Below are 15,100 nucleotides of genomic sequence, written 5' to 3'. Positions count from 1 at the left end.
CAGGGCTGGGGCCACGGCTGCATGGCGAAGGAGTTTCTGGGGCAGGTTTCTGGGGCAGGGAGCACTGTGACGAGGTGCAGCTTGCACATGGCAGGTGGCTGCGGCGGGGGCAGCACAGATGGCTGTGCCGCGGGGGCAAGGCTGCCCAGGGCGATGCACCCAGCCGTGCACCCCACTACCCCAGACCTGCTGGAACTCCCAACCACCCTGGGGACCAGGGGCATCAACATGCCCCCAAATCAGGGACTCAGGGGATTTTGTTCAGCCCTCAGCCAAGGCCAACCCTCCCCAGGCATCTGAGGAGGAGACTTGCAGTGCAGCACAGAGGGCCAGGACAGGTCACAGCCTGTGGCTGGCGCTGTGAGGATGTGTTTGTCCTAAAGGATGTGGCAGTGCCAGCTTCAGCCATGGGGACAGTGTGTATGCAGCATGCCAAGGGAGCAAAGTCTGTCCCACACAGAGCCCCACAATCTCCCCATGGCAATGGGGTGAGAGATCGGGGAGAGGACTGAGGCACTCATATGGCTGCTTGCATGGTAGCCAGCACTGTCTCCCATGAGGAGTGTGGTGAGGAAGGCACCCTGGGGGTGGGGAAAGGGGTTCTGGGGGGTGTCACTGCAGGGTGCTCTCTGTATGTCACCCTGGCCAGGATCCCAGCACTCAGCCCTGTCACCATGGAGGGAATCATGGTGTGGTGGGGATGGATGGGAGGGATGGGATGGGATGTGTGGGATGCATGGGGTGGGCTGGGACAGGATGGGGTGAGATGGGGTGGCACAGGGTGGGATGCATGAGATGATGGGATGGGACCATAGAGGATGGGATGGCAGTGGGTGGCACAGGTAAACCAGGCTGCCAGTGATGGGGCACAGAGGGTCCCTGGCCCGTCAACACACACACTAACAGGCTCCCGCACTCAGCCGCACGCGGTGGGGGCAGGGCAGGGCGGGCCTGGGGCTGCGGGGCAGGCCGGGAGCGCGGCCCCTTTAAGAGCCCAGTTCCGCGGGCGGCCGCTGGGTGGGGCGCGCTCCCCGCCCTGCGCCTCCCGCGCCTGGGGGCGGGGCCACCGGGGGCGCGCCGGGCAGCGCCCGCCCCCTCCGATTCATCTTTCCGCAGAGGCTCCGCCCCCATCCCACCGCCGCCCAATGGGCGCCGCCGCTCGCCGTCGCCAGGGGCGCCGGGTTGCCAGGGGCGGGCTGATTGGCGGGCCGGCCCCGCCCCGCGCGGCTCAGCGGCGGCAGCGGCGGCGGCGGCGCCAGAGCGCGAGCGTGGCGCGGCGGCGAGAGGAGCCGCGCGTGGCGCCGAGCTCGGGACTGCCCGGCGGGGCCGCCCGCACCGCCCCCCGCCATGGCCGCGGCCCGCCCGGGGGCCGCCCCGCCGCCGCCGCCGCTGCTCCCCCTCCTGCTGCTCCTGCTGCTCCCCGGCGGCCGCCGCGCTCTGGAGGGTGAGTACCGGGGCGGGCGTGCCCGCCCGCCGCACCGGGGCCCGTGCGATCGCGCGCACACACATACACACACACGCACCCACCCTCCAGGGTGTCCCCGGCCCACCGGGCCTCATCAGTGTCCGCCGCAGGCTCGGCGCGCCGCGGACGACCCGGCTGTTCCCGCGGGGAGCTCGCCGCCGCAGCGCGCCCCAGCCCTGCTCCCAGCGCTTAGCCGCCCTCAGTAGGTTTCAGAGTCAACGCCCCGTGGAACCGAGCCCGGCGCGGCCGAGGCGCGGCGGCCGCGGCCGGCGGGGAGCGGCGCCTCGTTGGATACTCGGTTCACGTTCCGAGGCTTTTCGCCACGACCGAGAGGGCTGGAAAATTAATATTTCTTTCAGTGGAATCTCATGGCGTGCCAGAACTGGTGGGGCCGCCGGAGGAGTGTCCGTGTGCCGTGTCCGGCTCCATCCCTTCCCCGGCGGGGCTCGCCGCGCCCGCCGCCTTAACCCGCGAGACTCCGGCGTGGGACCGCCGGGCCAGTGGCCACGCGTGCCGCATCCATCCCCGAGCGGGGCTGTGCTCCGCGGCTCGCCCGCCCCCGCGGGTGGGCGAGAGAAAGCGGAGAGGAGGACAACCCCCCGCGCTCCGGTGGAGTTGGGGATAAAGGGAGGGTTAATTGTGTCGTCCTCCCCTCGGAGGGTGAATCCCGGTCCGCGGGGCAGCGCCGTCGCCCCCCCCCGGCTTTGAGCGAGAAAAGCGGTTTCTGGCCCCGCTGGGGGACTCGGGGGTCCCGGGGCGGGCAAGGCGGGCCGCACCGTGGAGGAGGAGGAGGGGGCCCAGGAGGGTTTTTGTCTCGGCACAAAGTGTGCGCGGCTCCGGCCGGCAGCGCCGGGGGCGGCGACGCTCCGGTGTCCGGTAACCGAACCCGCTGCCGGAGCGACGGGAGGGGGTTGGGAAGGGAGGGAGGGAGGGAAGGAGAAACCCCGAGCGGAGAGGAGCTGCCGATGCCTCCGCCCGGGCGGGGGGCGGCGGGGGCTTTTGTGTGGTCGGAGGCAGTTTTGTGCTCGGGCTGCTGCTGCCGTTCACCGTCGCCCCGCGGGCTGCGGCACCGGGGGGTGACCATGGGCAGGAGCCCTTCTCCGCTGCGATTTGTTGGGGGGACACGTTTCCTCCGGCTTTGGGCTTTGTAGAAAGTTTAGGGGGTGCTTGTTGCTCGTGTTTCTTTTCATCCTCCCTCCCTGCGATTTTTTTTTTTTTCTTTAAAGGGTAGGGAAAAAAAAATCATTCTCCTTCGTACGCCGTAGGAAACGGAGAGTGGGCCTGCTCGGTGCGTGAGCTCCGGGCTGAGCGGGAGCCCCACGGCAGGAGGGGAAGGGAGAAGCCTGCCTGCACCCAGCCCTCTCGGGATGAAGGCTCCCGGGGAGCCCTGCCTGCTGGAGAGGTGCAGGCAGGGAGCCTGGCGGGGCTCCACGCCTCCGGGCAGCCCCTCGTAACCCAGCAGGGGAAGGAAAGCCGGCGTGGGGGCTTGGCGGCACCGGCGTGCGTCGTCCAGGGACTGTCCTGCCAAGTCCCCGGGGAGACGGGGCGCCCCAGCCTCTACCCCACCGCCGTCCGGGGATGGAGCGGTGTGAAGAGCCGGATGGAGAGAAAATAAACAGCTCCTGCTGAGGAGTCGCTGGGTTTTCTCAGCTTCCCGAGTGTGCGGAGGGGTCAGGGGCCGAACACGCCGCCTGAGGAGGTCAGGGCCCAGCTGGGTGCCAGCCCAATGGGACTGCTTCGGGGCTGGCTGGCAGCAGCCCAGCATTTTTGGGGCTGGCCCCGATTCCCCTGGGAATTTTTTTTTTTTTTTTCTTCTTTCCCCTTCGCTCTTGTCTGAGCTGGAGGGAAAGTTGCAGCTGAGCCAGGAGAGGTTTCTGCCTTGCCCAGCGTTAGGAAGCCGTCGCTCGCGTCGGGGTCAGCCAGCTCCTGTGCTTCTGCTGCGCTGGGCTTTTCTGTCTGCTCGCGACGCTGCTTCCTGACAGGGACCGGTGCGTTCGAGCGGTTACTGTAAATCTAGCATGCACGTTCGTTCGAATATTTTAGTGCTGATCATAAATCTGGCGTGGCCATAAATCTGCGCACACGTCCTGCAGACGACGACGGCAGCAAGCGGTCCCTGGACCCGGCCACCTCGCCATCCCCCTCCGAGGAGGCAATGGGCTGGGCTTGTGGCCAGTGCCCGGCTGGGAGGGCAAGGGGCTTCAGGGCTGGACGGCACTGCCCGTTCCCAGGGGGGTGGCAGGGAGTTAGGTTTCTTTACAAGGCCCCACGGGGGTGGAGGGGAAAAGCCGCGCTCGGCAGCAGCTCAGTGAGGGCTTTGTGCTGCCGAGGAGAAAATGGTTTCTCTCCAGATCCTGTAAGTGCGCTGGGTCTGTTTGAAGTCACAATGTGTTTTTCTTCTCCGGTTCAGCAGTCCCCAGGCCGGCTGCAGAAGGAATGCTCTATCCGGGGGCAACAGCGGATCCTTTCTCCAGCGTAGGGGTTGGAGCTGGGGAGTTTGTCCCGGTGGGGCTGTGGGAGCAGAGGCCCTGTGGGGCAGCAGACGCAGGGAAACTGAGTGGGGAACGTGCTGTGTTGAAGGCCCTTGCTGACCGTCCGGGAATAAAACCCCAGGCTTCAAAACGTCCCAGCCCAAGGGAGCGTGGATGGCCATAGGCTCCATCTGCCCGTCACCCCGGGGGTGCAGGTGGGCTGGGACTGGGACCTGCTCTCCCAAGGAGCTGCTTTTCCGGGCAGCTCCTGCCCTGAGCAGCCTCGCTGGGCAGAGGACTCTGTTTAAAGTTGGGGTTTCCCACGTGGTCCCCCACAGACCCCCGTGCAGAGGCACCGTATTGCTGTGCGTAGCCCTGAGCCGACTCAGGCTCTAGTGAAATACCCAAACTCCCCCGAAGCAGGAGGATTTCTAGGGGGGATTTTCCTCATCTGGGCTTTGCCTGTTGGCAGCTCCCAGACCCCAGCCAGGCGTTACGCAGGCTGACCACGCTCCTCTCTGCACCGGCAAACCCCTGCTTAATTGACCCCTGGACTGGAACTGCCAGGTATTTTCTTGGCAGGGAGATTTGCTTTCCATTTAATTACTTTTCACTGAAATGGCATGTTTCTCAGCGGGGTGATGGGGGGAAGTTAGCCCTGCTGTTTTATTGATGCTTGGGGTAGGACTGCGAGGGAAAGCGGGTCGTGGGGCTCCGCAATGCTTGGGATTCATTAAATCTCCCATTTCTCACTAAAAGCTCCGCTTGAGGAAACCCGCCCCGTCCATACTCCTGAGGCGGGGAGAAGGGCTTTCCTTTGTGTCAAGCGGAGCATGCGGAGAGGGAAAACTTGCAGCACTGGGGTCCGTTTGCAGCCCTGTGTTTCTCCCCCAGTGTATGGCTTGGCCGGCGGAGGCTGTGAGGCCGTGCCTGCCTGGCCCTCACGATTGGGAATAGCGGCCTCTGGTTTTTAAGGAATGAACCGAAACTCCTTGTTTTGTTGTGATGACTTACTGCGAGAGATATTTGGGGAAACCAGTTTGTTGCATTTTCTTTCCGTGAGCCGTTTGGTGCTGCCACTGAGGCAGGGGAGCTTGGCGTTTAATTAAAACAGCCCGAGCAATCTGAATCACAGACTTGCATGTTTTTAAAATTGTAGCTGTTCCTGTTGTGCTGAGTCAAACTGGTTTGTCGGGATTAAGCGTCTCCGCCTGGGAGCCGCGCTGGGGGAAGGGTGCCAGGGCAGCCCCGGGGTCGGGATCCCCATTCCCTGCTGGCGGAGGTGGCAGGGTGGGTGCCAGCCTGCCCCCCCCCACGAGGAGAACCCCCCCAGGAAATGGGGGACTGTCCCCACGGGCTGCAGTGGAGCCAGTGGCTGCCATTGCCTCGAACTTCCTCGAGGTTGAAGCCATAACGAGTTGGCGTCCCTTCTGGGATGGGCGTGTTCCCAAGCGAAGTGTTTTGGGGGGACAGTGGGGATGGGGGTGCCCCTCCACAGCCAGGAAGCTCCTTGCAGGGAGCCAGGCAGAGCTCCATGCCTGTGGGGACAGGCTGCCATCTTGAAGGCCAGGCAGCCTTTTGCAGTGGCACTCCCACCTGGCTGGGACACTTGAATTCGTGTTTTGCTTTTTTGTTGTGTTGGTTTTATTTGTTGTTGCTCAAAAACCAGTCCTGCGCTCAGGCTGGGGCGGGGCTGGTGGCAGGACACGGGCCGTCCCCTCGCAGAGCCAGGCCCCATCCAGACTCCATGGGGAGCCCAACAGGAGCCATTTTGTAGGGCGGGTGGGCGGGCGGCCGGCGGAGGGCCAGGCCTGGCGCTTGGTGCTCTTGGCGAGGCTTTGTCCTCCCGCTTGGGCTTCAGTATCGCCCGCCCTCAGCATGGCTACAGAGGCCTTGTGAGGCCGAGCTTGTGAGTGGGGCTGCATCCCCTTTCCAGAGGGGCTGCAGCCCTCCCCTGCCATCTGCTTTCCCCTCAGGGTAGCTGAGCCCTCCAGCCCGCACTCCCCGAGGTAGGAGGGAGCAAGCCCAGAGCCGGCTTCCCATGGCCACCCCTCTGAAGAGGAAAGGGAGCCATCTTGGGAAGAGGCAGGAGCGCGGCGGCAGGGCCAAGCGCCAGCCCCATGGCCGCTCTCTGCGCGCGTGCCAGCACGTGCCGGCCAAGGGTCCCGGCTGGAGGGGGGGGCAGGGGATTGCTGGGGGGGTCTTTTATTTTATTTTTGCCCGTCGCTAAGCTCTGCGCTGCCGGGGCCCAGTGTTTCTAACGCATGTGTCAGGAGCTGTTGACAAACACCTGTTTCCCAGCCCCCTCCCCAGGAATGCCCCGGGGGCCCCATGGGGACTGCAGTGCGGGGGGGGGGGGGGGGGGGGGGGGGTGGGGGGGGTGGGAGGGGGTAGCAGGGACACCCCCTCCCTGGGTCCCTCACCCCTCCCAGGGGAGCCCTCCCCCAGGGCTTTCCTGCCCGGCAGCAGCTCTAGGAGGGAATTTGGGCCTCCCTGTTCCTCTCCAAGGTGTGGCCGTCGTGCAGGGCTGCCAAAACCCGTCCCGGGGAGGGGACACTAGTCCCGTCGTGTCCTGTTGTCCCCCCCCCTTCCCGACTAGTCCTGCTTGTCCCTTGGGTGCTCAGCCGCCTGCCCAAGCAAGGGCTGGGGCGCAGGAGGGACCCCGCAGGGCGAGTGGGGAAGGGGGGGGGGGGCGCTCGGCGGGCGCGCACGCACACGCGGCGTGCGATCCAAGGCCTTTTTTTATTAATGAGAAAAATGTGCAGGGCTTGAGCGATCGCCAGGAACAGATTTATTCTAGTTCCCCAGAAATTAAACTGAAATGAAGGAGCGAGTCAGCCTGGCCCGGCACCCCCTCCTGACTCTGTGCTTGTTTTAACTCTGGAAGAATCTGACTTTGGGGGTGGGGGAGGCGGGGAAGGGGGGGGATATTTGGGTTTAAGCAGTTCCAGATGGGCTCAGTGCTCGAGGAGAGCCGAGGAAGCGAGCAGAGAGCAGCATGGAGATTTGGGTAACTGCCCCAGGCAGGAGAGAGGAGGGAGATCTTGGCAGAAACTCCCGCTCCGCGCTGCTGGGATGGGATGGAGCTTGGCAGCCGAGCCGCCCCGACTGTGGGGCGAACCTTTGGATGTGCAGCGAGTAACCTTTTTTGGGGAGGGGGTGGGTTTTTTGTTGTTTTTTTGTTGTTTTTTTTTTTTTTTTAAATATCGTTACTCCTTCCCTGGGCTCTTTCCAAAAGTACAACCTGGAAAAAAACGGAGCTGGAGGGGGAAGAGGGGCCTTTTGGATCTCAGCCTGCTGCAAACGGTTACCCTGCGGAGGCAGGCCTGCAGCGCCGACCGCGTTCCCTTCCTTCCCCTGGGGACTCTGGGGCTCTCCATCCACCCGCGCCAGCCTGGCTCAGCTTGGTGGCCCCTGCCCCATGAAGCCACGGCCACAGGGCAATGGGGCCACGGAGGGAGGTGGCAGGAGTGTCCTCATCATAGCAGGGCCTGGAACCAAAGGCGGTTTTGCGGGTCGATTTGCTGCCTACATCCTGGACGATGGCATTCACAGCTTGAACAGGTCTGGCATCTCCCAATCGGGTGAGTTATTTCTGTGGCAGCGGAGGGCGGCTGCATGGCCATTCCTGCTGGAGACGGTGACCTATAAATCTCTGCTGCCTGCTGGCCACAGAACTGCTTGCCCAGCGTGGCTGGTCATGTTGTCCCCATGGTGTGGAGCTGCTGCAGGCAGCCCCTTCCCCTAGGCCAGGCAGGAACATGCCCATCCTGAGCGGGCAACAGTTGCTTTAAGGCCAGCGGGGAGGGCTGAGAGGCTGGCTGTGGGGTCTGTCCATTCCCCTCGCCCACAGCCTGGCAGAGCAAAAGCAGCTTTTCCCCCGGGCAAGCCAAAGCAGCGAGCACCGGGCGCATCCACTACGTGGGCAGGGATGGCAGCTCTTCCCCGGCTGAGCTGACCCCAGCGTGGTGCACCGGGCTCTGACATCCGAAATCCCCGTGGTATTAATAGAACAGTAATTGCAGTGCAGGGCTGGACTCAGGCAGCTGGCTCTCATCCTCTCCCGGCGTCAGTACCGCCTTTCTGCGGGACCGGGGCCTGGCAGCGGGACCTGGCAGGACTTGGGCAGCGGGCAGCACGTGTCCTTGGCGTGCGATTGCAGGGCAGGAGCCTGCCGTCCTGCAAAAGTCCAGGGCTCCAAGCACCGTGCTTTGGCGGGGGTGCATGCAGCATGGGTGCTGGAGCCTGGCTTGGCATGGCCCTGCTTGCAAAATGGCAGAAATCTGCCCTCCCCGGCTTGACCCGGCGTGTGACCGGGAGGAAACGAACGCCCATCCCTCCCTGCATCCCGGGCGCTGCCACTTGATCTGCTTTTCGCAGAGCTGGCACCTGTCCTCTCTCACATGCTTCAGTCTGTCTCGCAGCCGTCAGGAAACAGCTCCTGGCGAGGAGCACGCGGCCGGAAAGCCCTCTTCAGCCAGTTAGCGGCCGGCGGGTGGGCGACAAGGGAGGGCTGGAGGGAGGGAGCGTTCCCGTCCCCCTCCGTCCCATGTGCCAGGCAGCTCCCTGTCATCCAGGAGCTGGATTTGGCCCATCCAGAAGGTGTAGGGCATTGGGATTGAATGGGGGTACTGGGAGGGAGATGCAGCCAGCTGATGGCCATCTCCCCATGTGAGATTATACCCCGGTGCAGGTGTGAGATTAGGAAATGGAGGATGCATCCTTGGAGAATCCTTGGAATTGGCATCTCGGGCTCTGCCGCGAGTTTACCATGGTGCCAGCGGGGCCGGGACTGGCAATGGCGCTGGGACCAGCGGTGCTGCCCATCCTTGGCCAGGCTCTCCGGGGCAGGGACTGTCTGCCCTGGTGCGTGTGTGTGTGGTGTGTACAAAGGGGCCTTAATCTCAGTTGGGGCCTCTGGGCCCTGCCATAATGCAGAAATAATGAGTCTATTATTAAGTGCCCACAGTACTTCTTCACTCTGGTGGCTCGCCTCCAGCAGCAGGCAGAACCTGCCCCGCTTGAAGTGGATGTGTCATCATTTGCCTCAGCAAATCCGATCCTCTTTGATGATGGGCCAAACGCCCTTGGCATGAAGGGCCACAGCTGTGATACAGGCCCCATTTTTTTTTTTTTTCTCCCCTCCTCTCTTCCCTTTGTTCCCAGTTCGTTGGCAAGTCATTGGCTCACCCCAGACCTGGGGCAAGCGCGTGTTGGTGGGCATGGGCGGTCTGAGCCCCCACGTTCCCCTGGAGAGGGATGGGGTGGGGGCTCGGCTCCCACGGTGGCCCCGCATTTCCCCCCTCGGCGCTGGGGAGCAGCAGGCGCCCTGCTCGGCATAAGGACGGGTTCCCAGCGTGGGCGGCGATAGGGAGCACTCCAGCCCTTCCCTTGGGCTGAACCACACCGCCTGGCCTGCCCGGCCCGACAGCCAGGGGGAGGACGAGGGTGGGACCCTGCACAGCCCCCTGGCCTTGCACTGGACGCTTGGGTGGCCAGGCGTGCAGGAGGCATCCCCGGGAGAGACGGGATTCCCCGGGGGAGGACAAGGGCGCCTGGGCTGTGTAGCATGCCGACAGTGCTGCCAGCCCCGTCCCTGCAGAGGGAGCTGGCAGACAGCATCTGCCAGCACTTTCGCCAGGCTCCCAAACCCCATGCCTGGCACCTCTGCCATGGGTACCCCCGGCTCACCCCGCGTACTGCCAGTCCTGCAGGTGCCCTGCCTGCTGCCTTCCTCCCTGGCTACAGTGTTCCTCACTGCTCTCCTGGCTCTCAGCTGCATCAGCAAGAGCCTCGCCTCCCCGCGGTGCAGCTTGGGCACGAGGGGCTGCCGAGTGTCGAAACCTCCCAGCATGCCACCTCCCATGCACGCGACGGCTCCAAAGCTGCCGTCTGCGGGGTGCTCTGTGCGTGCAGCATGTGCTCTGCCCTGGGCTGAGCGGGATGGGAGCGCTTTCCCAGTACAGGCAGCATGTGGAGTCTCTTGGCCTTGGAGCGGGGCCATCCCCTGCCCGGGAGGAGGACGGCCGTGGGGTTTAGCTGGGGTCAGAGGGGGAAGGACCCTCCCAGAGGAGGAGGAGGAGGGATCCGGGTGGGCGGCACGCTCTGGGAAAATGCGTCGCGGGGTCTCCCAGACCTGACGCGCGCGCAGGGCGCTCTGTGTGGCTCGGCTTTTGTGTACGCGAAACGCTCGTCAGCGGGAAAAGTGCAACCTCAGGTTCTCTCCCACAGGCAGCTCTTTGTTCCCAGATAAAGGACCTTACACCAAAGGCCCTTTGTGCCGCTGCTCAGAACGGTGCCGGGATTAATTGTACCGATAGGTGCTTGAATGGGGAGCGCGCAAGGCTGCTGGCTCCTGCCGTAATGATCTCCAATACCGAGGAGGAAATTAAAATATGTGGGGAGATGCCCCTTTTGGTGGCTTTTTGACTAGCAGGCAGTCACCAAATTGAAAGTGCATCCCTAAACAAGCTGCCTTTCCTTCAAGAGGATCCCAGCGTGGCGGTGAGGGGGAGAGGCATCCGGCACCACCGCGAGCAGCCGCCACAGTGGAAGCCAAGCCATGTCCTGGGGCAAATGGCTCAGCCATTGGTGCTGTCTAAAGGAGTCCAGCGTGGGGCAAGTGGCCTGTATGGCTGGGCCACTTGCCCCACGCTGAGCTCCTGCAGACATGGTGCCATGGTGTGCATAGCTCCCAGAGAGCACGGGCACGTTGCAGAACAGGTTCCTCTGTTTGCGGCAAGGCTGCGTGGGTGTCTTTACTAACTTTCCTCCCTTGCCTTCTTCCAGGATGCTCTGGACTTGCGCGAGCTGCCTTCTCCTCATCGGGGCGAGGAGCTGGCGTCCTACCTTGCCAGCGCATCATGATAAAAGCCGGCGGTCCCCATGTTCAAAGGCGAGATTGTTCAAATCAGAGCCGGTTGGTGGAGAAGATTGAGTCTTCCCCAGCGGCTTCATCTTGAAAGAATTTTGATTTTTCCCCCCCCCCCCTCTTTCTGGCTCAGCCATTGCTGCCGCGCGCGTCTGCCGCTCAGCAGCGCGAGACGGGCTCTCTGGGCCTCTTAGGGGGGGAGTTCAAACGTTTTTGCTGGCCTCAGACCGTGCACACTGCATTCCTGAGCCCCTGCGTGGGGAGGAAGAGGTCCCCGGCTCCAGATGGGTCCTCGCCAGGGCTTCAAACAGCCAGCGAACTGCTGGGGACTCTGTGGAGGTGACTGGAGGGCTGCTGGCAGGAGACCCCTGTTCTTTGCAGCTTGGGGTGCGCCTAGGAGGAGATTTTTGCAGGGCGAGGAGGAGGCAGCTGGAGCGATGCTCACAGCCCTGTCCAAGGAGCAAGGCTCTTTCCCTGCCCCAGGATCCCACTCTGCTGTGGAAATCCTGCTTTTACATGGTGTTGACCATGGCCTGCTGCACTCGCTGAGTGTAGCGACGCTCCTGCTGCATCCCTTGCCTTTGCCAAGGTGAAGGTAAGGAGAGGACAACTCCCCAGCGCTGCAGACAGTGATAAAGCAAGCCTTAGGGTGACTTCCCCAAGCTGGCGAAATTGGGAGCCAATTTCCCCTTGACTAATGGGACCAGGCTCTTGCTGTGGTGTGCGGGATTGAGGTGGCTTTGACTCACCACTCGGCCAGCCCTGACATTGTTCACGTCCCTCCGAAGTACCTGCAAACCTGAACTGAGCCAGGAAACCATCGGTGCTGCCTCTGAGCCCACTGCGTGCCAAAGGCAGAGAGCAGCTAGCTACTCCCGGCTGAACCCCGGTGCTTGCCCATCTCCCCAGCCCTGGACGCTAGTACGTGCCCTGTCATGGGGGGGTCAGCGCTTAGTGTGCCCCGGTGTTTGCTGGAGAAAGGACACGTGTTTGGTGCCAGGCTGCTGTGAGATCTCTGTGGCAGCTTTAAGGGCAGAGAGCGGTTTCTGTGGCTCGGCTGCAGACGGCTTGGCTCAGCATGTTGCCACCGGCCCCGGGACCACGCAGCGCAGCAGCCCACGGGGCCCTCTGCCCATGACCTTCACAGCGGTGGGCTGCGAGGGGCTAGGGAGCTCCGCTGACCCCTCCCGGCTCTGCTCACTCCCATGGCTGCAGGAAGCCCCCACTGCCCTCCGCGCTCAGTCTGGTTTTTTTAGCTGAGTTGCTCAGTGATTTTATTTTTATTATTTCCCCTCCCCGCTCTCTCTGTGCGGTTTACGTGGCTCTTGCGCCAGCGGCCGGCTTGGCTTTGTCAGTTTTTTTCCCTCTGCCGGTCAGATGGCAGATGCTGCCAAATTAGGATGCAGGCAGCGAGTCTCCTGTCCGAGGCCAGCACTCTTGGGGAAGGTTGCTGCCGGAGGGGACGGCTGCCCACATGCCCTGTCCTGGGGCTGGGCCAGCATGGCAGGGGCTGCCTGCATGGGGCCTGCTGGCACACAGGGGAGCTCCCGCACACCCTGGGCAGTTTTGGGGAGCAAAGCTCCCCTCCCACCCCAAGAGCAGGGATGCCCACACAGTCAGGTCCGGCCTGGCTCTGCTGCAGCTGGCCATGGGGATCCTTGTGCCGCCCTGCTCGTGGGCACACCCTGCCACCCAGATCTCCATCTCCCTGGCCTGACTCACCACCGCAGTCGCTTGCCCACACCAGCCCCGGCCCTGAGCACGCAGGGCACCCCTTCCCCGCTCCTCCGGCCAGGTCCAGCCCTCCTGCAGAAACACCCACCCTGCTGCCTGGCCAGACCCACGCGGGGTCTCTACACCAGGACTTGGCAGCTCGGCACACTGTCAGCACCGAGCACGTTTGGCTCCGTTCCGCCGCCAGCGCGGCGTGCCTGGGCCCTCGCACAGCACCGCTGTGCCCTTATTAGGGCAGCCGGAGTGTGGGGCCTGTCCCTTGGAGAGGTATGAGCTGCCCAGCTCCGCAACCTGCTCCCCCATGGCCTGGCACTGGCTGCCTTCTCTGGGAGCCACCCCGGTGCAGGGTTTGGGGGAGCGCGGCAGCCTCTTGGGGAGGTCTCATGGCTGTGCGGAGCGACACTCCAGCCACTGCTGGCGGTCGGTAGCTGATGCCTTGGGGAAGGGGAGGGGAGAGAGATGGAAGTTTGCTGCATCCCCTGGGCAGGCAGTGCCTTAGGACTGGGCATAGGCTGCCCCATGGGTGTCCAGCCCCATGCATGTTCTGTGCCCCAGGCCTCCTGATGTCTGAGTCTCAAGTCCCCCTGCATTACCCACTTGGCAGAGGGCCTTAGTTTGTGTTTTTGAGAAACAGCAAATGACCACTGCCCAATAACCACCTCTGCGCTCCTCCTGTTTGCAAACGAGCTGGTGTCTGTTTGTCCTTCCTGTTGTAGATGCTGCTCCCCTGACCCTCTCCCAGCTGAAAAGCTGGCACCATGAGGGGTTTTCCTCGCTCTGTCCCTAGTGCCATGTCCGCTGCCAGTGCCACCACCCTGCAACAGGACTGTGTTTATGTTTGCTCCACGTGCACAGCCTGGGAGAGAGGCAGGCTCACCGGCCAGGCTGGGATCCTAGCAAACAGCGAGGCGGGTCGGAGAGCCCACGTGTCCCCAAATGTTTATCGGTGCCGCGGTGGCACTTGCAGCCTGTACTCCTGGCCTGTCCATGGGTGCTGGCTCAGGAGCTGCTGGCGGGTCTCCCCAGGGTGGGACGCAGGAGGAAGGTGTTTACCTCCAGCTGGGCTTCATCTGAAACCCTGCGACGTGTGAATGTTTCCTTCCTCCTCTGTGCTTCCTCCCTGGCTGGGTCAGCCTGTGGTTTTCCTGGGGTGGAAGGAAAGAAGCTGAAACTGCCTCTCGCTTCCAGGGCTGAGCTGTGGTGTCTGACACGGCCGAGCTGCCCTGGTGTGTCCTGTGCCCCAGCCATCAAGAGCAAGTGGCTCCCAGCCCACTGCCAGCTCTGGGGGCTGAAGAGCCACGGCTCCCTGCCCTGCATCTCGGGGCTGGTTGGGCTGAGGGATAGACAGAGGGATAGACAGCCCTTGGGGAGCTGTGCAGGGTCTGGGATGGGGCCATGCCTGCAACCAGGAAGGGGGATGCCCTCAGCAGGGAGGAGTTTTGGAGCTGGTCATGGACCCTGCTCGGGGCAGGCACCAAAGCCCCTCTGAGCACACCAGGGTCTGCAGGGGGCTGTTGCCCAGCTCTGGCATTTGTACCCGCCATGCCCCAAAACCCCCTTGGGCAGGAGAGAGACCAGAAGACCCCAGGGGTGCTTCCTTCCCTCCAAACAGCCTACGGGGCCATCCCTGGAGTGGAGGTCACAGAGCCAGCAGCCCACGGAGGGACCGTTGGCACCAGTCCCAGAGCACATTGTCATTCTCCATCCTTGCGTTTCGCTCCCGGTTTTTGTGCATGGTGCTTGCGCGGAGCCATGTGGCTCTGCCTGGGATTAGGGACAGCTGCCTGCAATTGCAGCTCTTCCCAGACAAGCGTCTCGCTCCCCCAAGGCTGGGGCTGGGGCTGTTTGGGGAATGCTGCCGGGGTGGTTTGTCTTGTAGTCTGCTCCAGGAATGTTGGCCAGACGGTCAAATTCTTCTCCCCTCTTGTAAAATGAGTGATGTGGGGCGTCTCTGGGAGAGCAGCCTGCCAGTCCCTCCTCCTCTGGATAAACCTGCCTGGCCCGCACCACCCTGTCATGGGAACGGGCCCTTTCAACCCCAGCCACAGTAAATACGCGCCCTGCCAAAGCAGAGGGGGAGGGCGCAGACAGGGGTGCGTGTTCTCCCTCCTCTGGCACCCCCCCACACTGGCCAGGAGACATGGCTGGCCGTGCTGGTGGCCGGGGGTGGCAGCCCGTCCCCGTCTCCCCTTCACCACCTGGCCAGATCCTCGTCCTGCCACTTCCCTGCTCCGGCGTGGCTCTCCGGGGACGCCTCGCTCTTCCTGTTCTCCTGAAGGGAGAAGAGAAATCTGGAGTCTGTCTGCGCCGCTCCCCCCTCCTCCCACCACGTCTCACCCCCCAAGTTGCTGTTTTCCGCAGAAATGTCAGGCTCGGCTCTCCTCTCCCCCACTCCTCCTGTTTTTTTTCCCTCTAATCTTGGCCTTCGTCTCCAATTACTTCTTTCTCTCCTCCCTCTCTCTCCAGAGACCCTGATGGACACGAAGTGGGTGACCTCTGAGTTGGCATGGACAACTCATCCGGAGACGGGGGTAAGTCTGGAGCCAGCCCCGGTCCTGA

The 15,100-nt window shown here is 63.3% G+C and overlaps 1 protein-coding gene across 2 annotated transcripts in view; it reads left to right on the top strand.

Annotated features, from left to right (window-relative positions):
• The first annotated feature begins 1,301 nt into the window (after window positions 1-1,301).
• The window catches only part of EPHB3 (EPH receptor B3), a 28,181-nt gene continuing 14,382 nt past the window's right edge, over window positions 1,302-15,100 (top strand). For both annotated transcript variants that reach the window (XM_074834156.1, XM_074834155.1), the window contains exons 1-2: window positions 1,302-1,444; window positions 15,008-15,072. In XM_074834156.1, coding sequence (XP_074690257.1) covers window positions 1,348-1,444; window positions 15,008-15,072 — 162 coding nt within the window. In that variant the 5' untranslated portion in view covers window positions 1,302-1,347. The remainder of the gene's footprint in view (window positions 1,445-15,007; window positions 15,073-15,100) is intronic.

The sequence above is a fragment of the Strix aluco genome, chromosome 9 (genome assembly GCF_031877795.1).
Source record: "Strix aluco isolate bStrAlu1 chromosome 9, bStrAlu1.hap1, whole genome shotgun sequence".
Taxonomy (NCBI): domain Eukaryota; kingdom Metazoa; phylum Chordata; class Aves; order Strigiformes; family Strigidae; genus Strix; species Strix aluco.
The sequence above is the reverse complement of the archived record's forward strand: the minus strand, read 5'-3'. Positions and strand labels throughout refer to the sequence as shown.